Here is a 27,162-nt window from a genome sequence, read left to right as displayed (position 1 = left end):
AACACACTAAAGTAAAAGCTGCCTCTTGTTTCATCGTCACAGCTGTTGGAACGAAGCTGCAGCTGAATTAAACATGGTTCACATGCTTTTGTTTTAGAACATTTTGTTCTTAAAAGATGGTTTTATTTCTGTTGCTCTTGCTTCTTTATAAAATCTGTTTCAGACCATCTCTTCTGTTCTGTAGCTCCATCTGCTGGTTTTAATTCTACATTACACTATTTGCAAACCTTTCAAACACAAACCTGATTCTATTTATCTGTGAATTCTGGGTAAATCAGACTCATGTAGGTTTGTTCTAGATATTATTCACTGTTTGTCTCATGTTATGCTGTTTTAAATGTTTTGGATTCAACTGGACAACATACAAATCTGTGTTTATTAAAAACAAAACAACAAAAACAACATAAATCAGTTTCAGAATTAACCTTAAAGATTTGATTTAATGATGATTTTTTTTTTATTCCAGGAAATCACTGGTTTCAGTTCATATCTGTGAAATGTACATGTTACATGCAGTAACATCAAACTTTTAGTCAGGTTTTAGTCAGTAAAGCAAACAGATGGATTTTGAATTTGTTTAAATGTTCGTATCTCTTCATATCATATTGTAGGTTATAAAAGACACTTTATCAGGTCATGGTCGGTCCTAGCTGTGACTACACGTTGAAGTCAAACACTGATGAACCTTCAGTCCATGAAGTCCAACTCACTGCGGCTCCTTCAGCTCGACTGTTCTGACTGACCAACTGTCCAGCTCACGGCAGGTTCGTCTTCAGGTGTTTCGGGTCATCGAACGCCTCACGCAGCCTTCTGATTCTGCAGCTGCTTCGGCAGCTTCCTGCGATCCTTCACGGCGTTCCTCTTTCTCTTCTTGCTCAGGAAGTTCTCCAGTTTGCCGCTCTTCTTCAGCTCCTGGTATTTTTCAGCGAGCTGCAGCTTCTTCTTCTCAGCTGGAAAACGTCAAAGTACATATATTAACTCAATAAAAATAAAAATGTACCTTTAATCCAAATTTACTTTGGACCTATTAAATGTAAAACTGTCATTAATAATAATATTTAGTGATTTTAACAGTCAAGAAACAGCAAAAACTGTGTGTCCCAGAGTGTAGGAGTCAAATTTAATCTAATGTGACTCCCAAATATTCAGTGTACAGTGATTTAAAATAGAAAATATGTTGTTTCTACTTGAAAAATGATGCATTTCATCAAATATTAAAGCTTGAATTTCATTATTCAATTAAATGGAACTCATTGTAACACTAGGGTCAGCCGCAGACTGAAGGCTAGAAACCAGACGTCCAGTTCTTACATTTCTTTAGGAAAAATGGTCGAACGCCCTGATTGGCTCGCTCTCTCTGCTGCCGCTTGAACTGCTGCTCTCTCTCTCTCTGCTGCTCTCGGGTCAGCCTCGCTCGCTCCTGGTTCTCCTGCAGAAGGTCACAGGTCACACATTGAAAACACTGTGTAAAGGAAACCTGTCACTCAAACTTCCCCGTTTGTGTTCAGTGAGGTTTAAACTGAGACCTAAACAGGAGCCGTCGTCTTTCTGTCTTTTTGTACAATAACAGTTAAATTCTGTTCTGCTTTGTTACGTTGCTGCTGCAGCGCCTGATTTTCCCCCTCGGGGGATTAAGCCCACGTTGCCTTAAATGTATATTTTGTTTATTGTCTACTTTTCTGCTCAGGCTGTGGATTTTTGGTACTTAATGACACTAAATGAGGAACTGTCATGAGGAAGGAGGGTTTAAGGCCAGAAACACCAGCAGGTGGCAGTGTCTACATATATTTATGTCTAAAAGAAGCCGTAAATGACACCAGGTCCGTTTCTCTTCCTGTGTACTGGCTCTGTCGACTCAGCAGGACACGCTGCACAAATGAAGCGATGTTCACGTTGTTTCCTGTGTCACACATCAGACTCACCATCCTCTTCAGGAGGAGCTGCAGTTTCTCCTTCCTCTCGTTGTTGCTCTTCTTCTTTTTCAGCTGCTTCTTGATGATCTGCAGACGGACAACATAATAACTTATTTTTCAGTCCAACATCACGACTCAAACTGTTTCTGCTTCAGGTTCTAACTCCGGTCTGATCCAAACCTCTTTCTCTCTGAGCTTGATGTCATTAATGAATTTATACGTCTTCTCAAAAATCTCAGGCTTGTATTCTCCGGACAGGTCATCAAATCGTGGATCTCTCAGTGTCTACGGTACAAAAAACAAGTCAAACTGATTCATTTCAATTCACTCCAGCAGACTGAAGGATTCTAAAGGACACTACGGGTTCTCCATCACTCACTGGTTTCCTGACGTGGACGACCTGACGCAGGTACGGTGCTGGTTTCTTGGCTGAAATCTCCACCGGCCTGAAATCACAAAGGTACAACGTAAAGAATGAGCGACGATAGACGGCGCAGCAGCTGGCTGGGCAGGTAGCAGCTCACCTGTTCTTGTTCAGACGTTTCTTCTTGCTGGTCTCCTGCTTCTTGTTGTTGCCGTAGGCGACCTCGTTGTAAACTTTGGTTCCCACTTTGCTCTGCAGCTTCACGATGTCTTCGAAGGACATGTTGGACAGTTCTGCAAAGACACGAGGACAGAGAGATAGAAAACCACTGATAACTGCTGCTAACCAGGAGACCACAGAGACACCACCCACCTTTTTTAATGTCTTCTCTCGTGTGGAGCTCACTGCTGCCACCAACATCCTCTGGGTCTTCATCCTCACCATCCTCATCGCCATCTTCTTCATCTTCTTTGTCTCCCTCAACATCTTCCTCTTCTTCACCATCAGACTCACCCTCACCACCATCTGATCCGTCCTCATCTTCATCACCGTCATCTTGTTCTTCGCTGAATTCCTCCTCCTCCCCTCTGTGGTACTGCTCTCCGTCCTCAGTCCCTCCTCGTCTTTGTTTCCCTGTGAGCAGAGCAAAGTTCTTCTCCACATCAGAGTCTTCATCATCGCTGCTGCTCGCTGTCGTCGTCTTCTTCGATACTGCCAGCTTCAGTCGCTGCTTCTCTTTCCCCTTCATCTTGGATTTTGTAGTTCAGCTGTTGGAAACCAAAGGAAGACGTTAGAAATGTTGATGGCCCAAAACAGGATGTTTGCTCAGTGGCTGACGAAGGTTTTACCCGAGTTACTTAGGAAACCAATGATAAAAACGGGGGCAGCCGAGCTTCTTATCACGTTAGTTAAATGTTCCACAGGACGGTTCAGCTCGATTTGAGCCACAGTTCAGCTTGTACCTGGTTTTTGTTTTGTCGGATTGAGGGATTCTTCTCACAAAGCAGATGACCTACACGCTACACCGTCCCTGAACGCAGCACACAACAGAAGCTGCTGACAGACAGACAGCTCCTCGTGCAGACAGACAGCTCGCTGTACAGACAGACAGCTCCTCGTACAAACAGACAGACAGACAGCTCCTCGTACAAACAGACAGACAGACAGACAGACAGCTCGCTGTACAGACAGACAGACAGCTCCTCATACAAACAGACAGACAGACAGCTCCTCGTACAAACAGACAGACAGACAGCTCCTCGTACAAACAGACAGACAGACAGACAGACAGCTCCTCGTACAAACAGACAGACAGACAGCTCCTCGTACAAACAGACAGACAGACAGACAGACAGCTCCTCGTACAAACAGACAGACAGACAGACAGCTCCTCGTACAGACAGACAGACAGCTCCTCGTACAAACAGACAGACAGACAGACAGCTCCTCGTACAGACAGACAGACAGCTCCTCGTGCAAACAGACAGACAGCTCCTCGTGCAGACAGACAGCTCCTCGTGCAGACAGACAGCTCCTCGTGCAGACAGACAGACAGCTCCTCGTGCAGACAGACAGACAGCTCCTCGTGCAGACAGACAGCTCGCTGTACAGACAGACAGACAGCTCCTCGTGCAGACAGACAGCTCGCTGTACAGACAGACAGACAGCTCCTCGTGTAGACAGACAGACAGCTCCTCGTGCAGACAGACAGACAGCTCCTGGTGCAGACAGACAGACAGCTCCTCGTGCAGACAGACAGACAGCTCCTCGTGCAGACAGACAGACAGCTCCTCGTGCAGACAGACAGACAGACAGACAGGCAGCTCCTCGTGCAGACAGACAGCTCCTCGTGCAGACAGACAGACAGACAGACAGACAGCTCCTCGTGCAGACAGACAGCTCCTCGTGCAGACAGACAGCTCCTCGTGCAGACAGACAGACAGCTCCTCGTGCAGACAGACAGACAGCTCCTCGTACAAACAGACAGACAGACAGACAGACAGCTCCTCGTACAAACAGACAGACAGACAGCTCCTCGTACAAACAGACAGACAGACAGACAGACAGCTCCTCGTACAAACAGACAGACAGACAGCTCCTCGTACAAACAGACAGACAGACAGACAGACAGCTCCTCGTACAAACAGACAGACAGACAGCTCCTCGTGCAGACAGACAGACAGCTCCTCGTGCAGACAGACAGACAGCTCCTGGTGCAGACAGACAGACAGCTCCTCGTGCAGACAGACAGTCAGCTCCTCGTGCAGACAGACAGTCAGCTCCTCGTGCAGACAGACAGACAGCTCCTCGTGCAGACAGACAGCTCCTCGTGCAGACAGACAGACAGCTCCTCGTGCAGACAGACAGACAGACAGCTCCTCGTGCAGACAGACAGACAGCTCCTCGTGCAGACAGACAGCTCCTCGTGCAGACAGACAGACAGCTCCTCGTGCAGACAGACAGACAGCTCCTCGTGCAGACAGACAGACAGACAGCTCCTCGTGCAGACAGACAGACAGCTCCTCGTGCAGACAGACAGCTCCTCGTGCAGACAGACAGACAGCTCCTCGTGCAGACAGACAGACAGCTCCTGGTGCAGACAGACAGACAGCTCCTCGTGCAGACAGACAGTCAGCTCCTCGTGCAGACAGACAGACAGTCAGCTCCTCGTGCAGACAGACAGACAGCTCCTCGTGCAGACAGACAGCTCCTCGTGCAGACAGACAGACAGCTCCTCGTGCAGACAGACAGACAGTCAGCTCCTCGTGCAGACAGACAGACAGTCAGCTCCTCGTGCAGACAGACAGACAGCTCCTCGTGCAGACAGACAGCTCCTCGTACAGACAGACAGACAGCTCCTCGTGCAGACAGACAGACAGCTCCTCGTGCAGACAGACAGACAGCTCCTCGTGCAGACAGACAGACAGCTCCTCGTACAGACAGACAGACAGCTCCTCGTGCAGACAGACAGACAGCTCCTCGTGCAGACAGACAGACAGGTTTGTTTTTCCCGCCATTGGCGGCAGCACTAAGCACCGACTATAACAGAAGAAGAGTCCAAGCCGCCATCTTGGATTTTGTTTCCGTTTGATCAAATTCACCGTCACTCCGTCAATATATAATATAACTCCACTTTTTGTCGATATACATTCAGATTCCATCGATTTGATTTCTTCCGACTTGTAGCCGAGAAGTTCATCTGTCTTTTGGTGGGTTCGTATTTCCAATATATACACAACAAACAACTTTGTAAAGTGAGGAATTAATCAAACGTCCGTCGTTAGCCCGTCAGCTAACAGGCTGCTGCACGTTAATTATCTAAAAAGTCCAAATTCACTGATTTAATGACATTAAGTGTGTTTGATTTATTATTCTAATTACTGACGACACTGAACTATCTACTTTTAAATACAAGCTAACAATGGCTGCATTCCTCTTGTAAACCAAACTCCATGAAAACACGAACATCTGCTGAAGTTTGCACATGAACAGGCTCTCTTTAGTATAAAAATGTTGTTTTATTAATCATTATGATTCTTTGTTGATTCATTTCCACTATGTCAGTGAGGCTGTTTCTAAAGTATGAGGTGGCATCGACTAATGGAAACGTTAACTTTGATGTTGTACTGTCGTTATGTTGGTGTTATTTACAGGCCGAATTGACCACGAGGTCGTTAGAAAATGTAGTAGTTCACATTATGAGGACTGGTTAAGAATATACCTTCAAAATAAAACCGGCGGATTTTCAATTCAACCTGTCTCAACCTCCCCCTCAGTACGTGGTGATGGTAGTAAACAGACTAATGAGAAGCTAGCTGACATGTTTGTTTGTGTTTCCGCGGTTTGGAATAAATATATTTGCACAAACCTGGAAATAAAGCAGTTGTTAAAGTCCTGTTTTTCTGGGTTCCATTATCCACGTGTGTCCACGGCTGCGTCACTCAGAGGTAATAAAGCACTTCCTGTTTCAGAATAAAAGTCCTGCTGGGTTGTTCAATGATCTGGGACCAGATAAAGGACCAAATCTGCTCCTAGAAACTTTGGATCATGTCTGAACACAATCTTCTCTCTGTTGGATCACTTCCGGTCGCACACTTTGCTATTTTTGTTGACGTTTTTCTGTCCATATGTACTTATTTTGGAGACAAAAATACTTTGAAATGTTACTTCCTTTTCCAAACAGACTGTCCTGTGCGGTGCTGCTCTCTGCTGGTCCGACACAGCTAATACTTCATTTATAAACAATTTGTTTAATTTTCTCAGCTCTTTTGCAATTTTCTTCAATAAATGTCTTTGCTGACCTTTAAATTATAAAGTGTGAGTGTTATTTCTGCGATCGCATAACTTTGATGCCAATGTCACTACTTTGAGTTCACAGGTAAACTGAATATATAGAATAATTTAAAACTGCAAGTTTTAAAAATACATCAGTCAAATCTGGTCTGTTGATTACGTAAATGAAAATGTATGTATTTTATGTGCTCTAGAGTTATTCACAAGCTGCACTGCTTTCTGCGTCTGGTGCAGTCAATAAAGTTAGACTTGAAAAGATTTTTTGCGTTTGTTGGTTGATGTGAGCTTTGTGTTGTGTTTTCTTTAAGTCTTTGAACATATAGGCAATGTTGCATATTAAATAGGACTGTTTCCTCTGTGTTGAGCGATCCAAGCTTGTTGGGTATGAAATTCATTTTTATACATTAGCAGGCTTTTATTTCACAGAACATGTACTTGATCCTAAAATAAAGCTACATATTCTTGATTCTTTTGTACTGCACTTCAGCTTTTCAGCAGGTACACCCATCTTCAATTAAAGACTCAAATGCTGAACACTGTTGGGCAACAAATTCAAAGACAGTGATTTAAAATCAAAATGCCTCTATTAACAGGAAAATTGACCTGTTAGTAAGTTTTGTTGTGCTTAATGCCAGTGAGAAACAGTGGAAGATGAGTCCACAGGAGTAAAGGTGGGAATGATCACTCACCTGTCAAAACAGTTCTAATGACCAATTAATTAAACTGGAGACTGGTTTGGTTTAAACAGTATATTAGTTGGTAGGAGGTTAAAGCAGCCATGTCTAAAAATGTTTCATCAGGGATGGTTGGGAGGAAACAAGTGACGCCTGTTAATATCTGTGTGTCACCGCAATGGATGGAAGTGTAGTGTGAGCTTTAATCTAAAGTTAAGTCTTTAATCTTTTAATGAAAAAAAGGATCTGCATAAAAAAATAATCATGAACTAAATGATCACTTTTGTTTTTGTGTTCCAAATCCTTTGTCGTCAGTGACACGTGATGCTGGTTTCTTCCCAGTGATGTTCTACCACATCTGTACTGCAGCTGTCTCCACTTGAGTTTTTCCTTCAGTTCATCTGTGCAGATCATGGACTGAAGTTCACAGGTCACAGGTCACAGTGATAGAAAATCTGACGTGTTTAGTTCATTCACTCTTATGTAATGTTTGTATGTTTGTCTTTTCTTTTTATTCTAATCAGGATGATAACTGTTATCATCCTGATGATAAAGTGCTGGATCAGATCTCCTCATGTTCAGCTCCGGTTTGTTCCTTCCTGACTCTGAGGGAGGGGTCCACACACGGGACAAAAGAGGAGGAGTTTCCTCCCGTTGCCAGGAGACCCCGGTGGTCAAGTAGCACGTTCCAACCGGAACATGGAAAAATCCGCCGTCAGAATAAGAGCAGGGCTGCTCGTTCTCAGATTTGTTGAGCTTTGGTTTATTTTGTGTTGGGACGAGCTGGGCAGTAGTTAGTGTCAAGTACGTAGGATGTTAATCACAGAGGGAAATATAAGTAAACGAGAATAACTATTAACTTTGCAGCTGCTGTGATATTATTCTCTCCTATGATTAGAGGTAGACATTTTTAGATAAGGTAAATTAAAGATGCATTTAACCCTAGCTTGCAAAAAGTGAAAGTTAAGTAATTACTTTTGGTGTTTTATAATAAAAACGTGCAGACAGACAAACACTGAGGGTATTTAATGATATTTGATCATTGAATGACTGTGTGCAGATGTACTGAAAGTTTAGTTTGATTTAGATTTATGTATTTCCCAGTTTTAGTGACTGTTTTGTTAACTGCTTAAGAACTAATCCACACATCCCCCAAATATCAGTAGGAATTTAAACATGATTATTCTATTTTATATGATATAGTTTAGATTTTTTTTAAAGGACTAGTACACCATTCTTTCTACAGGTGGCGCTTTTATTTTGAAAAGCCGCGCTAGAAGCCTCTCCTCCCCTGCAGCAGCGGAGCTCCGGCCGCTCTCCGGCCGCTCTCCGGTGATTGACTCACACAGACACCGTCAGACTGATCCTGGGTCCTGGATGCTGGAGGATTAGAGCTCAGCAGGGGAGCTGCTCCAGCTCCGCCCGCCGCGCTTTGTTTTCTGCTCCCGTTCCTGCAGCCTCATGTCCTCTGCTCGGAGAACATCATCTGCTGTATTTGATCTGTCCAGCAGACCGGTAGGAGGGCCTGCTGCTGCACTGCAACAGGTCGAAGAGGAGCAGAAATAAAGCAGAGAAGGATCAATGGGACGCGAATGAAGCGGAGCTGAGGACCAGGACCAGGACCAGGACCAGGACGGGAGGGATGCTTTAATGGTTGGAGGGGTTCAGCTGCAGTCTGGATGCGACAGAGCAGAGAACTGCCAACATGATGCCGGTGAGTGTAGAAACCCGTTCTGTCTCCATCATCCAGGCTTTTGAAACGGACTCATCCTCGGGGGTCAGGGTCCCCTGAAGTCCTCACCGCGTCAGAGCAGCTTCCTCCCATGTAAACCCACGAAGGTCCCTTCTGTACAGGCAGAGTGAGGGTTTTAATCTAAGAGAGTTTTAGTCAACATCACCTGAACAATTATTAAAAACTCAGTCAACCCTCCAGACCCTTGATATCATTTTTATACCATTGTATTTTATATGTTGCTGTGGTTCAGTGTCTGCAGAGGTACTTTAGGGCCACTGAAGTCATGTCCTCTGGTAAGACGTAGAAAATTAAAAGTCTAATTTATCTCTTCCACACTTGTGGTTATACTACATAGCTGTGCAGCATTTGGGACCGACAATAAGTGTTATATATAAACTTCTAATAACCTTCTAATAACCTTCTAATAACCATCTAATAACCTTCTAATAACCTTTTAATAACCTTTTAATAACCATCTAATAACCTTTTAATAACCATCTAATAACCTTCTAATAACCTTTTAATAACCTTCCCATTGCACAGAGTAGGTTAACTATTAAATACAAATTGGCTGTTTTGCAATTTTTCGGTGTTCTGATCTTCAGAATATCAACAAACCCAGTATTTCTAAGCTGCTAAAACACATATAATCATGCTCTTTCGTGTCTTTCTTGAACACACCTATTGAACCTAAAACGTTATGGCAGGAAAAGTGAGTAAAACAGTTATTGTGCAGGTCTAATATTATTCTATTTCAAATATTTGAGTTTGGTGATGATCAGATCACATTTCATGAACAATTCATGCAGAAAAGCAGGAAGCTGCAAACAGTGACTTCTCTTGTCACTGCGTCAGAACATTTGAACTAGTCTCCGTACGATATGGTCCTTTTAATTTCAGACAGTGTTCAGGTGGAAAACTAAACTCTTGTGAAGTAAAAACCCAAAGAACTTCATGAAAAGCTAAATGACAGTAAAGACTTACTGGCTGAGTCAGCAACACTACAGGTCACTAATAGTGAAACACCACTGTCATCCCGTACCGTTGTCTTCACACTGAGTGAAGTCAAGACCAGGTTTATGATGCAGCACCTTATTATCCACCGTGCAGCCTCTGCTAAATCTGACCAGAGCCCGACATGAGCCGACACTAACAGAAACCGCCCCATGTTGTTTGATATTTTTCTTACTTTCAACAAAAGACTCAAACTAACAATGCGTTCATCCATCTGTCAAGTGTCTATTGGGCCCATTTGTTGGGGACTATTTTCAGCAGCAGACTAATCCACATTTGGTCTCTGGTGAGTGTCTGTGGCAGCAGGACGGAGAATGTGGGTCTGAGTGAGAATAAACCAGTGCGTTCATGAGTCTTCATGATCAATCAGAGGCAACAAAAGAGGGACGGTAGATAGAGGTTATGTTCTTAGTTTGTTTATTTGAACATAGTTCTATAATGGGTGGTTTTGTTGTAGGTGGTTGTAGCATTACGTTTTTTAAGGAGGACCAAATGTGCTTTTAAGGAAAACACTGGAGCCATCTATCCAGATTTTCATATATGTGGTTCTACAGTATCTGGATGGCTGCTGTAGCTGTTTTCATTCTCAGTCCCACCTCACCTGTCGTGTGTTGAATTGTCCTTGACGAGACATTGAATCCAACGTTGCCCTTGGTGAGTCAGCCCAGCTGCATGGAAGCTCTTTCTTCATTGGTGTGTGTTGTTCTTTCCTCTCTCCTCTTTACAATCACCCCAACTGGTCGAGGCAGATGGCCGCCCACCCTGAGCCTGGTTCTGCTGCAGGTTTCTTTCTTCTATATAATTCTGTATACAGTTATATTTGTAAGGTCAAGAAGTAAAGTCAGCTGATGGTAAAACCTGGTGAGGCCTGGATGTAGCTGACCATCCAGTTTCCTAAATACTTGTGCAATGTTCAGTAGTCAAGTCAAGTGTGTGCAAATGTTTAGCTGAAACATGAATGTCATGAACTGTAGGTCATTTTCAACACAACAATGAGAAGACTGACTTATACTTTACATTTTAAAGCAGCACAACTGTCATTTAAAACTCAGTAGAAGGTCACGAGTGAATAGAGGTTGACTGTCCACTAAAAACATTTGTCAGTGACGGCCAACACTGCAGTGAGCTGCATGTATGTTCAGTCATCTTCCTCCACGTGTTAAATAATAAAAGAGACGGGAACATGATGAGGCAGAGGAGGAAGGTCTTTTTGAGGAAACTATGAGCTAATTGTGGAGGAAGTGAGCCGAACTTCTCCTATCAGCATCTATTACTGTTATTCAGACAGTGGTGTGTACCTTCCTCATGGATCACATGCAGGTGGGCAGAGGCTCGTGCCCTTTTTCCAAATTAGTCAAAGGTTCTCCAGTCTACCTGAATTAAGTCATTATTATACTTGGGGCCAATTAAACCACATGCATCTGAATTTAAATGAAGCTGCACAAAACAGTAACAGTGGCGTCACATGTCCTGTACTCTGTATGAGCTTCACTGTTCAGTCCATATTTCATTTTACCATTGTGGTTTCACTGGCACAAGGTAAATCATAATTTTATTGCAGTGCTGGTTAATAAAACAGATTCCGATAATACATTTGAGCACCTGTCCCTAAGAAACTCTCTGCGTCCTCCTCATATTCAGCAACAATAGAGAAACCAACAGAATCACAGTGAAGGTGAATCCAGTGCTGAGCTTCCACTGTGAGGATCACAGGTGACTCAAACAGTAAAACAATCCTGTACAACACAGCACACTCTGATCATCACTGCGTCCTCCTCATCCTCCAGTCAGGGCTCAGTGGGGCTCGCCGTGCTCCTTGGTAACAGTTGCCACAGTGACCAGAAACACACACACACTGTTCAAGGTCATGTGGGAACCGTGTTATTTTAATATTCATCAGGTGATGAAGAACTTAAGCTGTTGTAACCTTCGTGTTCATTTACAATAACAGCCTGACAGATTCATTTTCCACAGCAGACACGCTGACATGTGCTCGGACTCGCTCTCTACACAACAAGCTTTCAAACATAGTGATGATATGAAGTACAGTCAGTCCCAAAGACTGCGAACTGACCACAAGAATACAAATCAGGATTCACCTATTGCAATATTATGTTAATAAATAATGACATGATCACAGTGAGCTTGACCTATGACCTGTCCACCAAAATCAACTCAGCTCATCATTGAGTCTGAAAGTCTAAATGTGGCCTGATAAATATCTAAACTCTTTCACATGTCTCCTCAGTTTGTGTGACTCTTGTAGGTCTTCTGTGATCTTTAGCTGCTGGTAAATAGAACTGAGTGAGTGATTTTATGACTTAATGCAGTTTGAAACCAACGCTCTGTTCTTCTTTCATTGATTGGCTCCAGGTTTGCTAACACCAGACAACCTACATGTTTTATTCCGTAATGATGACATTTATCATTGTACATATAGAATATTGATGACATGGAAGCTGAACACAGGTACAGTACAATAGTCAAACATTTACTTGGAAATAGGTGTAAAATGTCTAATACTGTATCTGACTTTAACATACAGCTGGCAGCCAATCAAAAAAAACTCTGCTGTGCTTTGGTGGGACTGTGGAAGCATCCTGTGTTGTGGACCGTGGTAGTATCCTGAACAGCAGGCAGGGTTTAGTCCTGTGTGTTTATGTGTCTCGTTAATCCAATATTGTCGCGTCACGTGATGCTGTCGGCCATATGGCTCCGGCTGTCCACGCTTCCAACAAAACATTTGGGATGTGACCTGCACGCTTCCCTGGGCAGAAATAGAACAGACACCAGGACTGATGTAGAGCATTAATCATTCATTGTACTGTTCGTTAAATGGATATTTCCCCTTTGGTTCAGTTTGTGTTTTAGGCAAATACTGGTCCACGTGTTGCCTCCTTCCTCCTGAAGTCTTTTTTATCTAAAGCCTTATGTCTTAAAATGAGAGGCCGGTTTACTTACATCAGTGTTTTTTGTTAAATATTGTCTGAACACAAGCAGCTGGGAAAGAACTTTACCTAAATAAAGTACCAATGAGGGAGAAATGATCACTTAAATTTAACTAATGAAAATATGTGGTGAGTGTTTGATACGAAGTCCTAATTCTGAGAGTTAACAAAAAGTCATTTTAATGAAATAAAACTTTCAAAAACGGTTCTGAAAACAGAGCTAATTGATGAAAGCACCATAATAAACTAACAGCTATCAATCAAAGAGACTTTTGTTCACCTTTAATTACAGGTTTCTTTCAGTGTCAGTCGAAGCTGAATTGTTTAACGCTGTGTCAACATGTGTTGGTCTGTTGGTGACGGATTAGGACACGGCTCCATGTTGATGCCTCATTGTTTTGAAGAAGCCGACGTCTTTCAGACAGTTGATGGATCATTAATTTCTTCCTTCTCAACAGTTAGGGAGTGGGTGGGGGTTTGGTTGTGGCTGGTTGTTGGAATTAAGCAGCGTGTTCCTGTGCTAATTCCAGCCTGGATTAAGAGCTGGAGTCTCATGAGTTTACCGAGACCTCGTCCCGTTGAGTGAGTGACAGACACACAGGTGAACACTGCAGCTTCTTTTAATTTCACGTTTTAGAAAACGTTTTACTTACTTTAATTGTTTTTATTATGAGCGACACAATTGCAAGTTGTGGCAAAATGCACATATCCAAACAGTGAAGTGTGAACAGGTCATCAGATCCAGTGATGCTCCTATAACTCCACCTCAGTGTTTTTAGTGTCAGTTTGACGTCCTCCTCTGTTTTTGAGTACAGACACTTCTTTTACCACAGACACCTTCAGGCTGTACTCGGGACATATTGAGGTTCTATAACAAGCCTCTTGGATGACAGGACGTCTCACTCCCCCTTCCTGATCGTCGTCCGGAGGGACAGACAGCCTCTCCTGCTCGGGCTCTGATTGGTCGCAGAGTTTCCTGGTCGACCTCGGTTCGGTGACTGACGGCAGTGACCCACTTCATATGCATGAACCTGAAGAAAAGCCGTGTGCTCCAGTTTTCCCGCTGAGATCTATGTAGGACAGCAGGCTGAGACTAATTTATCTCTGTCACTAAGTCACAGCTTCAGCTTGTTGATAATTATCTGCTGACGAGCATTCGTTAGGTTGTTTAGTCACTGCTGCAGACGAATGCACTGCAGCTAAATGACTTCCTTTTTGGACTTAATTTGTATTTCACTGTAGCCGCCTGGTAACTTTTTATAGTATCAGTGTGAACCAGGACTGAGCTGACAAGGTCAATACTCAAATGATTCAAAAAACCATAGCCAGAGGACTCCAAGAGTAACATTTAGCATCTAATTCAAATGCATGATGTGTGACTCTGTGTTTAAAATCAGGGAGCAGAAAGGCTTTAACCATCCATTTAAGCTCTTTGTCGGTCTGTGCAATCGTTCCGAGGCCTGACGAGCGAAGTCTCTCTGCCAGATTCACACTTCATCTGCTCCCTCCAAGTGAGAAATGTTATTCTTAGAAATACAACAACTCAGCTCCAATTTCATTTTTCTCTTGGGCAGTTGTCATGCATCCAGTGTGTGAAGAAATAAATGTGAGCCTCTTTGTGATTATCTGAGATACAGTGGAATCAGTGCCAGTATGATTTAAAATAACCAGCTACAAATGTAGAATTCACATTGAAGCTCTGCACACGCTGGAGCTGGAGAGTTTAATATGTCAGCAGATGGACTGGGCGATAGGCGATCGGATGGACTGAATGAAGTGAATGGTTCCCACAGTCCTAGTGACTCTGCTGACCCCCTGACCTTTCACCTAGTGCCAACAGTGGGTCAAAGTGTTCACTTCTTTAGTGAAATAGCTCAACATCTATTTTTCACTTATAAAATTCTTAAGTTGATAAACTCTATTGAATTAGATTTTTCAGAAGGCTGCTAGTTTAGTGATAGTTTATAGTTACTAATAGAACTACTAACTTCTTGAGTTAGTAAATTATATGTACAGACAGTGAAGTATGTTGTGAGGCTGCATTGTATGGATATAGCTGTGTGAAGAGCTTTAGGTTGTTAAGTGATCTGACACCATTAAACCATGAGGACTGACAGAAGGAGTTGTCTGGGGGGGGGGGATCTTTCCTGCCATTTAAAACAGGCTCGATATATCTTTGAATATGTGAACAGGGACATGTTGAAGCATAAATTGGGCTGTTAAACTTTTTAATTTAACTGTTCTTCTGGACAGCCGGTGATGAAGCAACGCTCAACTTTCAGATTTTATTATTTATTTTTTATTTCAGATTCTGTCCTGAATGTTTCTCTTCACAACTGTTCAGGTTGGTTTTATTGTAACTAATATGTTTTTTTTAATAATATTAAACAATAGATTAGTTTTTGTTTAAGCCTGTAGGTGGATGTACGTTAGAGACAGAACCAGGACAGAAGAGAAGAAGGAGCCAAATGCATAAATAAATGGCTTCACTTTCACGTCTTCAGAAACCATGAAGGTCAATTTACTCTGTGGAACAACAGTTTTATAATCCTCTCAGTAAGGCCTTGAGACACAATGTGACTGTAGTATCCCAGCATCCATTTTCTTATCATTGCTCACACAAAGAAGAATCTGATTTCAGCTTTTCTTGCTTGGACTATTCAGCACTGATAGCAGCTGAGAAGATCTGCATGTAAATGACGCTACAGTGAGACTCTGCTCTGTGAGCTGAAACCCCAGCAGAAAGGTCAAAGAAGGCCGCTCGTTTTTGCGATCAGGCCAAGTGGAACAGAGTGAAGATGGAGAGTATATGAGGGCCGAAACCAACTGAGCAGGACCAGAGAATCTGGCTCATGACTGTGAGAGTGAAGGCTCAGATTCTCAGAGCAGCTCCACAGGGGAACTGTAGAAGGAGTTCAGAGCCCTCTGTCGAACCTTTTAGCAAGTCATCACTCTTTCCCACCTTCAGAGGATAAATAAAGGCTGAAAAATGTTGAAAGCTGCCTCCATGCAGGTTGGCGGGCTGTGGGAGGCAATCTGGCGTGGGTCCTGACAGCAGATACCATGCTGGACTAACAGATGGCCCAGTGCACCATGAGAGTTATGTCCATAAATATCAGTTATAGTCTTAAATAGCACAGGAAGCTGTGCTATATCTTAACTCACATCATGTTTTAACAATAACATAAACTGTCTAAAGGTTATTTCAGTGTTTTACATGTTTCAACAATTTTAAACAAGACATGGAAGATCAACACCAGGTACTGTACCAGGTACAGCTAAATCAGGTACAACTAGACTTGCTTCACTGCCACTATCGTTTGGGATTACTATTACCTGGATGACAGTTACCTGCATAGGTCCAACCACCCGAGTCCCCAAATCTTTTACAACCTGTGTTGTTGTGCAGTATAAATCAGCAACATAACAGGCAATGAGCTGATGATGATTCTAACCAACTGTTGCTAATGGACTTTCTGTTTGTCAACCACCATGTGATGAGCTCACAGTAATATCACATTTCTCCCAAACACTACTACAGTTATTTTTAATTAACATTTCAGTTTTAAATTTTGGGAGTTTGTCTGGTTGTGACCTAGATTGTTACTACAGGACTCCTGGACATCAGACACAAACTCACCTTCACTTTATTCTGGTTTATCTGCACTGTGTTTGTAGACGTTCCTCACTGTGTACCTCAGCAACAACGATCAGCACTTCAGTGACGTTCCCATTACACCAGAGACGCTGTGCAGAGATGTGGTGGAGTTCTGCAAGGAGCCTGGCGAGACAGACTGCTACCTGTCCGAGATGTGGAGAGGCTCAGGTGAGTTTCCAAGAGGGAGCTAAAGTCCACTGTAGGATTTTTTACTTACAGAAAATACAAATATCCTCTTTTAGACCTGCTGTCTTCAGATCACAGTATATTACCTGATATCGGATTGTCCTGAAATAACTGTTGTCTAATGAACCAGAGCGTGTTGTTGGAGAAGGGGAGAGGATGATGGAGGTGTTGCAGCAATGGGAGCAGCACAGAGGGGAGGTTCGTTACCTCCTGCACCATCAGAGAGCTCCAGGACGAGAGTCAGGTAAGAAACACTAAACACAGCAGTGCAGACTGTTTAACACCCAGAGGCAGTTCCTTTATAGTAGTCGTGTTTCAATGAACACAGATCCAGCACTGGCAGGTGGGAAGCCAGTGAGGGATCATGTTGTTGACTCGTTAATAACACATTCAGTAAAATTAAAAGTTTGGTGTTGGTGCTGTTGTTTCATCTGTGGCATAAATTACAGTACCTGGTTCTCTTGTTTTCTAGTAATGCAGGATATTAATGACAAACTGAATGAACTTCTACTACCTGCTTACTGACAGAAACTATAAGGAGCTTTAAACAAAGTGAAAAGGGGTGGTGTTCATACTGTAGTCACCTCAGTGTGGCAAGGATGTTGTGAAAGGCTTCATGCTCTCATTGATAGGGGACAAACTATTTGTCCAGGTCACGACAAAACTACAGATTTTTACTGACTTTAATCAGACACAACGTGCAGGTTCTTGATATCAGATTTACAGCGATTTTCAGTAGCTGAACATCAGTAGCTGAAGATTATGTTACGCTCTCTCAGCTACAAAATCAACAGAATGGGACACTGCAGTCCAGACAGGACAGACATTAAAGCTACAACTTAAACCACACTTTAAAGACTGTCCATATCTGAGCCACACTTCCTGTGTCTTGTTTATAGACACTACAAATCTTAATTTGTATTAGATAGATAGAGCCTGCAACAGGCAGCCACCTGAGGCGGCGCCAGGTAAGATGAAGAAGAAGAAGTGCTTGTCAGAATCTTTAAAGGGTGCAGAGGCAGCAAATGTTGAATATGTGAGAATAAGACAGACTTTAAACTCTGTGGAAGTCAGATCACTGGAAAAAAAGATTATAAATACTCAACAGCAGGATCTGTTGTACTGTAACAGAGTGTAACTACAGTGGATGATCAACTGTAATCAGCTTATGACTGAAGGGAGGCGTGTGTGCAGCTGCTGTGGATGTTTTTTTATGTTTGTTTGTTTTAAAAACAGAAAAATGGACAAATAAGAATTATGGATTCATCTTCTGAGCATCATTTGTACCACAGACAGAACATGTAAACTCCACACAGTAGACACCTGGCCAACCCCTGGATTCAAACCCAGTTCTTTCTTCCTTTGAGGCGACAGTGCTGCCCACTCTTCAAGTTTTTTTAAGATATTTCAGTCTGGGCTGAAGTGGTGGTCTGCCCACACTCACCATAGCATCATCCCTATAGCATGACTAAAAATCCAACACAGCATTAATACTGTCTGTGTTTGTATCCAGGTGGATTCAGAGCTGCAGAACAGTTGATGAAGAGGAACCTGGTAAAGGCTTCTGTGGAGAGATGTCTGGAGAACGGGGTGAGAGACTCTGACAAGATGGATTTTTCAATTCTAGCATCGGAATATGGGATTGGGTCCAGGACCAAGGTGAACTCTGACTCTGTGTGTGTTGCAGCTCTCAGCTCCTCGCCTGGACATGACGCTGAGTGAGCTGCAGGATCTGGCAACCCGACAGCAGCAGCAGATCAATGCCCAGCAGCAGCTGCTGGCCTCCAAGGTACCACACACCCAACACATTCATGCTGAGACTGTTTCTGAGCCAGTAATACAACTACAGTTGTGACTCTCAATAGTCCAAAAACACAAAACCCATCAAACACTCTTTCTGCTGCTTCTAGTGATACAGCAGTATTACATGTAATGGCTACTGTGGTTTCTAGAACTTCACCTACTAAGTTCCTGAGACCAGAAATACCTGTCACACCTTAATACCGCTGTCTGTCAGTTATTTGTAGAGAATCTTTATGGTACTGGATTTGGGAAAAGCTGCCTCTGACATTCTTTTGGAAAGAACCTCAGCCACAGTGAACCATCACAAATAGCAGAGACTGAAAGTTTGCACTTCTGACAGCAGACCTGTGTCAAACCATTTGAGGACACTTTGTATGAATTAAGTTAGTTTGTTTTCATTCATGCTACGTCATGCCACCTTTACGTGCTTTAACCTAACCCAGAGTCTGTTGACTGGCTGTTGAGCTGTGTTTGTTTGCTGGATGTTGCAGGAGCAGCAGCTGTGCTACTTGAAGCTGCAGGATCAGCGGCAGCAGCAGCAGGAGGCGTCAGAACACGAGCGGCTGCGGCAGCTTAGAGAGAACGCACACAACCAGGAGGCCAAACTGCGGCGAGTCCGGGCCCTCAGGGGCCAGGTGGAGCAGAAACGCCTCAGTAATAGTAAATTAGGTCAGTGTGACAGAGATCTGTGTTTGATTGTGTTGTCTCAGGGTCATCATTATGGAAATGACAGGATTTACATTAAGCTCATTGTTTTTTCATGGTAAACTGTGACTGGTCTATTCAGCTGCATGTTGGTTTGTGCAGTTTGTCTTCAGCACGTTTCCTGGTTGAATTCTTATATTTTCATTTTACCCAGTTGACTGTTTAAGATGTACATACATCATTCTTTGGATGGGATGTTGTTCAGGCATTGATACTGGAAACCAGGTAGGATTTGATTCTGGTTTCAGAGAACCCTCCTTCTATTCATCTTTGTGTTGTGTTCGTGTGTTTGTGTGACAGTGGAAGAGATCGAGCAGATGACCGGTCTGTTCCAGCAGAAGCAGAGGGAGCTGCTGGTGGCTGTGACGAGGGTGGAGGAGCTGAGTAACCAGCTAGAGGTGCTGAAGAGCGGCAGACTGGAGCCTCCTCTTCCTCCTCCTCATCACAACTCCACCTCCTCTACGGCCGAGCTGGAGCGTCTTTATAAGGAGCTGCAGGTGAGACCTCACACACCAGTTCAAATAATCATCAGTATAAATAAATCAACAGGATAAAAAAAACAAAATCAGCATCAGTGTGCACACAGTAATTCACATTTACAGTCACATATTGATGCATTTGAAGTAATAATCTGATAACTTTCTGATGTTATTGCATTAATTAAGACAAACCTTGGAAGAGAGTTTGTGTTAGCATGATTTTTTAGCATGTTAGCATAAGCTAACTAGAAAACATAATGACAACAAATATATCATATTTCTGGTCAAAACATACGGAAACATGTATTAGTATTAAAAAGACAGTGACAGGCTGCAATGGCTAGTTTGAACGTAGCAGGCTCACCACCTAATTTTGCAATACATGCTCTCATTCCACCTTTTTCCCTTCCAGCTGAGAAATAAGCTGAACCAGGACCAGAGCGGCCGGCTGCAGCAGCAGAGAGACAGCCTGAACAAGAGGAACCTGGAGGTGGCAGCGATGGACCGTCGGCTGGCCGAGCTCCGACAGCGGCTCTGGAAGAAGAAGGCCGCCCTGCAGCAGAAGGAGAACCTGCCGGCGGGTGTAAGGACTGTTTCACACTGTACACGAGCTACACGCACACAGCTGTAAATGCAAAGTATATGGACCCATGTTTTGGACACAAAGAACATGTGTCAGTGGGGGCAGTATATTATTTAGCTTGTGCTAAATTGCAGGGACTCATGAAACCGTCCTGAAATGTTTGCATCTGTATGAAATTGCCCTAGGTAAGCAAAAGAAAAGATAAAGGTTTAAGCAAAACACTTTTTTTTTTTTATGTGGTATCTTCTTCAGTTTGGTTCAGTTGAGGCTTTATGAACACTGAAATGAACTTTCTACCATGAGTACCATAAGATTTTCCAGAACTGGTCCCAACACCGGTGTGGTAACGTCTTAATTTGATCATTTCTATTTTTTCGTAATGAAAAGTCAAATGTTTCCATTTCCCCTCAGGTGGTCTCAGACAGCACCGCCCCTCAGCACCCAATAGGCTCTAAAGTGGCAGCAGTGGGGCCGTACATCCAGTCCTCCTCCACAACGGGTCCGCAGGGGCCTCTGGGGCCGGTCCATCAGGAGGTTCTGGTGAAGCTGACTTACCCAGATGGCACCGCCACCCTGCCCATGCCCGACTCTTCCCTGAAGCCCCCTCCTAGACCAGTCAAACCCGCCTCAGGTACTGGTTCATTAAGTCACTCTAAATGCAGTTTTACTGTTTTTAACACGTTAACAGCAGAATATCCACATCAGAGCTGATACAGCTGTCTACTGGATATTAATCTCTCTGCTCTTCACAGGTTTCAACACCTCAAAAATAACCAAACTTTCTGACTGGAGCAGCCCGTTTTCTGAATCCAGTGGAGGTAGCAGTCACGCCTCCACTCTGCCTCGGATGTCCAACCTCAGCTGCCGCAACTCAGGTGGGTCAGGGTGTGAATTCTGAAAACTATCCTTCATAATTATTTTTACTTTTGTGCTTGTGCTTAAATTTCTCAGTCCTACACAGTCACAAGCTGAGACGTACCTGATTTCAGGGCTGAATACGGAGCAGTTCTGAGTGACTGCATTCAAAATATTAAACCCTAGAAGGGGGAGGCAGATTCCTCTTTGGTTGTGTTTTAAAAAAACTCCCACAAAGTAGGAAACTCATTAGGGGGATTTTTCTCTCTTCCAGGTGGTGAGTCCCTCTCAGACCAAAAGAGCCTCTCTGGGTCTGACATCCCACCTCCTGTCCCTTCGCGGACGAGTCACACCGCTGACGACATGCTCAGGGATAAACAGGTGTCATTTCACTCGGACTCTTTACTCATTACACGTTTTTCAACATAACGATGCTGTTTGCAGCTCTTTTGGGTACCAACAATCCAAACTGCCCTGAACAGTGAATCCAACACTTGTGTATTGTCTTTAAATCTTTTTCTGCGACTGGAAAGCTTTGCACAGTCATAGACCCTGAACATTTAAGTTTTCTTTTTTGTCTTCTTCTTATCGTCGTTGCCCAAAAACATTGTCCAAATCAGGCAGACTTATTATCATTGTATTTGTACTGCATTAAGTGTCATTTATGTACACAGTTTATATCACATACAAAGTGTGGTTCTGGTGAATTGTGGAGCACAACAATTTGCCAAATTGACATTTAGCTGTTCTACATTTATTTGTCTTTCTGTGTAAGCCTGTATTTTTACAGTACATTGTCATACAGTACATTTCATTGCTACTCTATATCATATTTTTTTGTATTTAATCTTCAGGCTTCAGGTAAAGGTGTGTCAAAGATGGCGGCACCTCCTCCTGTCCCCAGTAAGCCCAAACCGTTTTCCCCATCTGCTCCTCCAACCTTCTCCAAGCCCTCATACAGCACTGGCACCTTCCCTGGTAAGGCCCGGCCTGTTGGGGGCCATATTAGGGCCACAGGAGCCCTCTCCATCCACAGCAACACCCTCCCTTTGCCCAACAAGCAGGAGAGTCCTCCAGCAGCTGCTGTACGACCTTACACCCCTGACCTCTCCGATGGCCCCCCTCCTGTGCTGCAGAAGCCTCAGACTCTGGCAGCTTCCTCCATCTACTCCATGTATACACAGCAGGCCACGCTGGGGAAAGGCTACCAATCGAGCGGTCAGGGCACACTGCCCCGCAGTCAGCCCAGAGGTGAGTCCTGATTACAGTTACTGTTAGAGACCATGTGTCCCTGAAAACAGAGAGTCTATGTTAAAACTAGAAATGCACGCTGATAAAGTAGATGTTGGTTTTGTTTCCTCTGACTTCAGTGTTTCTGCTTACAGTATATGGAAAACCAGTCCTCCCAGCCAGTGGGGGGCAGCAGTCTGTCAGCTCAGATACCACCTTGAATTCTGGGTTTTGTGTGTCCGATGGGAGTGAGCCCGACAGCAGTTGCCCGGGAAACAGTGAAGGTGTCGGAGCAGAGACAGCAGAACGTGCCACCCCTCGACCGCTCAGCCCCACCAAGCTCCTCCCCTTCCTGTCCAACCCCCACAGGAACCCCAGCGATGCTGACCTCGAGGCCCTACGCCGCCGGCTGCACCACGCCCCCCGGCCCCTGAAGAAACGCAGCTCCATTACGGAGCCAGAGGGCCCAGCTGGACCCAACATTCAGAAGCTGCTCTATCAGAAGACCACTCTGGCTGCCATGGAAACCATCCCCATGGAGACGGTTGGTCTAGCAGGGACGTTAGTTCAACCCAGGATTCACGGAGATGCTATGGGCAATGCAGATGCAACGTGCAGGGGCAATGACAACACTGGAGCTGGTTTCAACCAGTCACGCCCTAAGAGTCCAGATGAGGGTTTGACCCCACCTCCCCTGCCCCCACGCTCACCCATCCCGGACCCCGCCTCATGCCCCTCCCTGCCTCCCCCTCTAGAGGACAAGGAGGAAGAAGAGATTTGTCCACCTGCCTTAGTTCACCACAACCACTTCCCAGAAGAATTTCCCCCCTACCCACCTCCACCGTATCCCAGCTGTGATGAAGTGGCGCAAGGAGACGACGTCCTGAATCTGGAGGCCCCAGAGGTCACAGGACAGGTCACAGTGCCACCGGTGAGTGATTCTGGTGGATTCTGATCAGCTCAGCTTGTTGATTAAAAATCTCTTTATTTCCTCTGACTTCTGTTGTTTCTCTCAGGGTAAGAGGTCGATCCTCCGTAAAGCCGGCTCGGAGAGGGCCGACCACGGCATGCGAGTGAAGTTCAACCCTCTGGCACTGCTGCTGGACTCATCTCTGGAGGGAGAGTACGACCTCGTCCAGAGGGTCATCTACGACGTGAGTCACACAACCACACCCACCGCCTGGTGTTACTCTGTAGATCCACGAGGAGCTGGAGTCACAGCTCAGGGAAACTTGCAAATCCACTCAAATTTTCACAATAAGCTTGTGGGGTCTCCGTGAAGTTCTGCGTTTACAGCAGCACAAACCTCAGTGTCCTGCTTAAAGGTGTTGTCAGTCTTTGTAATCACTTCTGAGAGATACATGAACACATGTTCGTCCTGCAGGTGGATGACCCCAGCATGCCGAACGACGAGGGCATCACAGCTCTGCACAACGCCGTCTGCGCCGGCCACACTGAAATCGTCAAGTTTCTGGTTCAGTTCGGCGTCAACGTCAACGCTGCCGACAGCGACGGCTGGTGAGTTTGAACCAGCATCACAACATCACAGTCCAGTCCTGCTGACATCATTTTCAGCAGAGGATTGTGGATTTTACAGCTGCCAGCTTATCGTCTATGTTTCCATGACAGTTAGTGTCACTGAGCTGAGATATGGAACGTCTGTGATCAGACTCTCTTTTCAAACCGTTCTTCGTCCTCTGCAGGACTCCTCTCCACTGTGCTGCCTCCTGCAACAACGTGCTGGTCTGTAAGTTCCTGGTGGAGTCGGGGGCGGCTGTGTTTGCCGCCACCTACAGCGACATGCAGACGGCTGCTGACAAATGTGAGGAGATGGAGGACGGCTACGCCCAGTGCTCCCAGTTCCTCTATGGTGAGACCAAACCCATAATGCACCACACTTCAAAAAGAAACAAACAGAACCCGAAGACATTGTGGTGATAATAGTTAATAATAATACATTTTATTTAAAGCGCCTTTCAAAACACTCAAGGACACTGTACAATCAACAATGAATCAACACAATAAATCAACACAGGACAGAACAGACTATACAAGTACAAAAGTAGAGTGAGTAGTGAGTAGGCGATCGAGTTTGGATTTAAAGATACCAAGAGAGTCAGTGTTACGGATGTCCTGTGGTAATGAATTCCAAAGAGTAGGGGTGGAACGGCTGAAAGCTCTGCTCCCCATGGTGCTAAGACGGGCAGAGGGGACATTGAGGTGGATGGCGGAGGAAGACCTGAGTGAACGAGAGGAGGTGGCAATGTGGAGCAGATCGGACAGATATGGGGGGGCTAGGTTGTGAATAGCCTTAAAGGCATACAGAAGGATTTTAAAGTCTATTATATATTTGACAGGAAGCCAGTGGAGTTGTTGTAGAACAGAGGTGATGTGTTCGGATGTGGTGGAGGTCTGATGTGGAGGTTTTGGTGATGATGCGAGCGGCTGAGTTCTGGACCAGTTGGAGCTTATGAAGTGATTTTTTGGGAAGACCGAAGAGAAGAGAGTTGCAGTACTCAATACAAGAGATGACAAGGCTATGGGCAAGGATGGAAGTCGTATGGTCTGTGGTCTGTGATGCGGCTTGGAAAATCACACTTAAGTTCCAGGGAGTTGCAAAGAGTCACAGTGGAGAGGAGTCCTGCACACAGAGTCTGTTCTTTATTCAACTGGGAGACCCAAAGCTGGGTTTCAGGAGTAAAGGATTATGGAGGTTGTTACGAAGGTACAAGCTGTTTCCATCAGTTCTAAGATGGAAAAGATTTTGGGTTTGCGGGTTTGGGACAAGATTCAAGAGATCATTTTCAAGTCCATGATTCCCTGAGGAACACCTTGGGATCTTCTTTGACACTTTCTTGAGGATTTTAGTAGATCTGGTTGTTACGTGGCTTTAAAAAATGTTATAATGTGCCATTGAGTCCATTAGAGGGCATATGTAGAATCCATGACATGAAGTTCTAGATGTCTGGAGTGAGGAGGTTCACAGAATGAAGAAGGGTTCTAAATGCTTTTTCCTCTCCGTCGTCTCCTGGCAGGTGTTCAGGAGAAGATGGGCGTGATGAACCGTGGTGTGGTGTACGCCTTGTGGGACTACAAGCCTCAGAATGACGACGAGCTCGGCTTCAGTGAAGGCGACTGCATGACGGTGCTGAGACGGGATGATGAGGTGGAAACGGAGTGGTGGTGGGCGAGATGTGGCGACCGGGAGGGCTACATCCCCCGCAACCTACTGGGGGTGAGCTCAGTTTACATCTGGATGTGTTAGCATCTAAAAAACCTGATAATCTATGAAGTCACTTTAAACCTGGGTTAACTTGGACGTGTGACAAGTAAGATTTCCTCTGTCTTCGTACATACACAGAGATGCGACATTTATGTTTAATAAATGTGGTGAGCTCGATGCTTAGTCTGCCAGTGAGAATCTCCAGTTGTTGCTAATTCAGTTTTAATCGGGTTTAGAAGCAGCTCTGAGAATCCTGTTACTCACCAGTCTTATGTAAGTCTCAGTTTTCATTCATCTTAATGGTGTTTAATGAGAAACTTCTCCTTTTATTTCACAGCTGTATCTGAGGATCAGGCCGCGACAGAGGAGCCTGGCTTAACAGGCAGCTGATGAATCCTTTAAAACACCAGCTCCTTACTGCGTGGGACGAGCAGCACATGAAAAAACATCTGGACTCGTTCAGCAGAGAAGTTGTTGTTAAAAAAGAGAGACAGATGTTTTCTGAACTGTTGTTGGACTTTTTTTAGCCTCAGCACAAAGAATGTCACAATGAACTGATCAGTCCACCTAAAGTTATCAGAGCCTCACGAGCTAAATGTGAAAATTCTTTTGGGTTCATCTTGTTAGATTTTTGTTTATTATATGATCTTATTTAATTGTTTAGTAACAGTTGAGACAGAAAACGCAGAGAAAGTGGGCTCCAACACGCAGTAGCCCCACAGGTTGGAATCGAACTGCATTTGAAACACAAAACCATTATCTTCAAATATTTTTGTCTTTAAAGCCACCGTCCAGGTCCCCATTGATGAAAAGAGCTTTTTAATATAGTCAAACGAGCTGTAAAGAGGAATCCCAACAATTAGTTGTATTTCCTGTGTGAACAACACGGTAAGTTTAAAGGACCACGATAACTTAACGATAAGTTTGTGTCAACCAGACAGAATATTACACAAAAATATAATAATTAGTGACAATAAGGTTTAACATTTATAATTTTTATCTTTAGAGGCTTCACTTATGTATTTTACTAAATTCTACCCAGTTTTGTTTTCCAGCCTCAGACAGGTTCAGCTCAGAGTTCTGGTTATTTGTTACTGACAGTTTGAATTTTTTATTTCTGTGTTAAAGAAACTTTCTTTTATGGATTTTTTTATTTACAAAACTCAGTTCTGCTACAGCACAATGTCAATTTTTAGACTAAAATTCTTTTATTCTTTCTCAAACTTTGAAGAAAAACAAAAACAAAATCTACTGTACACAAGTTTAAATTCTGTCCCTATTACTGTTAAAGTTCATTGTTTTCTTAATATGTTGGAAGATGATTACATTTTCCACAATTAAAGCCTGGTCAGCTTGAATCGATCATCCAAAGTTTTCTCTGAAACTAGTGTTTCTTTTTCTTTTTGATGGACCTAATAGTATTTGTCCAGCCGGGACATCTATCTTAGGAAAACGGCCCATTTGAAAATAAAATAAAATAATTCACACTGTTCCACAGA

At 44.0% G+C, this 27,162-nt stretch overlaps 2 protein-coding genes across 3 annotated transcripts; one reads left to right on the top strand and one right to left on the bottom strand.

Moving 5' to 3' along the window:
- Nucleotides 1–420: 420 nt before the first annotated feature.
- On the bottom strand, nt 421–6,255 carry rrp36 (ribosomal RNA processing 36). The gene is made up of 8 exons (XM_026360916.1): nt 6,146–6,255; nt 2,650–3,044; nt 2,438–2,570; nt 2,293–2,359; nt 2,094–2,198; nt 1,923–2,000; nt 1,312–1,429; nt 421–950 (listed from the first exon to the last, which is right to left on the bottom strand). The coding sequence occupies exons 2-8, from the start codon at nt 3,023–3,025 to the stop codon at nt 799–801; spliced, it is 1,029 nt and encodes a 342-aa protein (XP_026216701.1). The 5' UTR covers nt 3,026–3,044; nt 6,146–6,255; the 3' UTR covers nt 421–798.
- Nucleotides 6,256–8,494: 2,239 nt separating this feature from the next.
- LOC113161908 (apoptosis-stimulating of p53 protein 2-like) lies at nt 8,495–27,025 on the top strand. Of its 2 annotated transcripts, none has more exons than XM_026359729.1 (18): nt 8,495–8,958; nt 16,620–16,767; nt 16,916–17,029; nt 18,299–18,375; nt 18,473–18,574; nt 19,080–19,257; nt 19,594–19,790; nt 20,185–20,355; nt 20,767–20,986; nt 21,108–21,230; nt 21,485–21,591; nt 22,065–22,461; nt 22,596–23,371; nt 23,457–23,594; nt 23,825–23,958; nt 24,144–24,310; nt 25,476–25,675; nt 26,001–27,025. In XM_026359729.1, exons 1-18 carry the CDS (start codon nt 8,950–8,952, stop codon nt 26,040–26,042), a joined length of 3,300 nt encoding a protein of 1,099 aa, XP_026215514.1. In that variant the 5' UTR covers nt 8,495–8,949; the 3' UTR covers nt 26,043–27,025. The 2 variants fall into 2 exon arrangements, with proteins under 2 accessions (XP_026215514.1, XP_026215515.1); XM_026359730.1 differs by having other exon boundaries at nt 8,496–8,958; nt 20,185–20,349.
- The last annotated feature ends 137 nt before the right edge of the window (nt 27,026–27,162 follow it).

This window comes from Anabas testudineus, chromosome 1 (assembly GCF_900324465.2).
Source record: "Anabas testudineus chromosome 1, fAnaTes1.2, whole genome shotgun sequence".
Lineage (NCBI taxonomy): Eukaryota > Metazoa > Chordata > Actinopteri > Anabantiformes > Anabantidae > Anabas > Anabas testudineus.
This window is presented reverse-complemented; position numbering and strand designations above follow the sequence as displayed.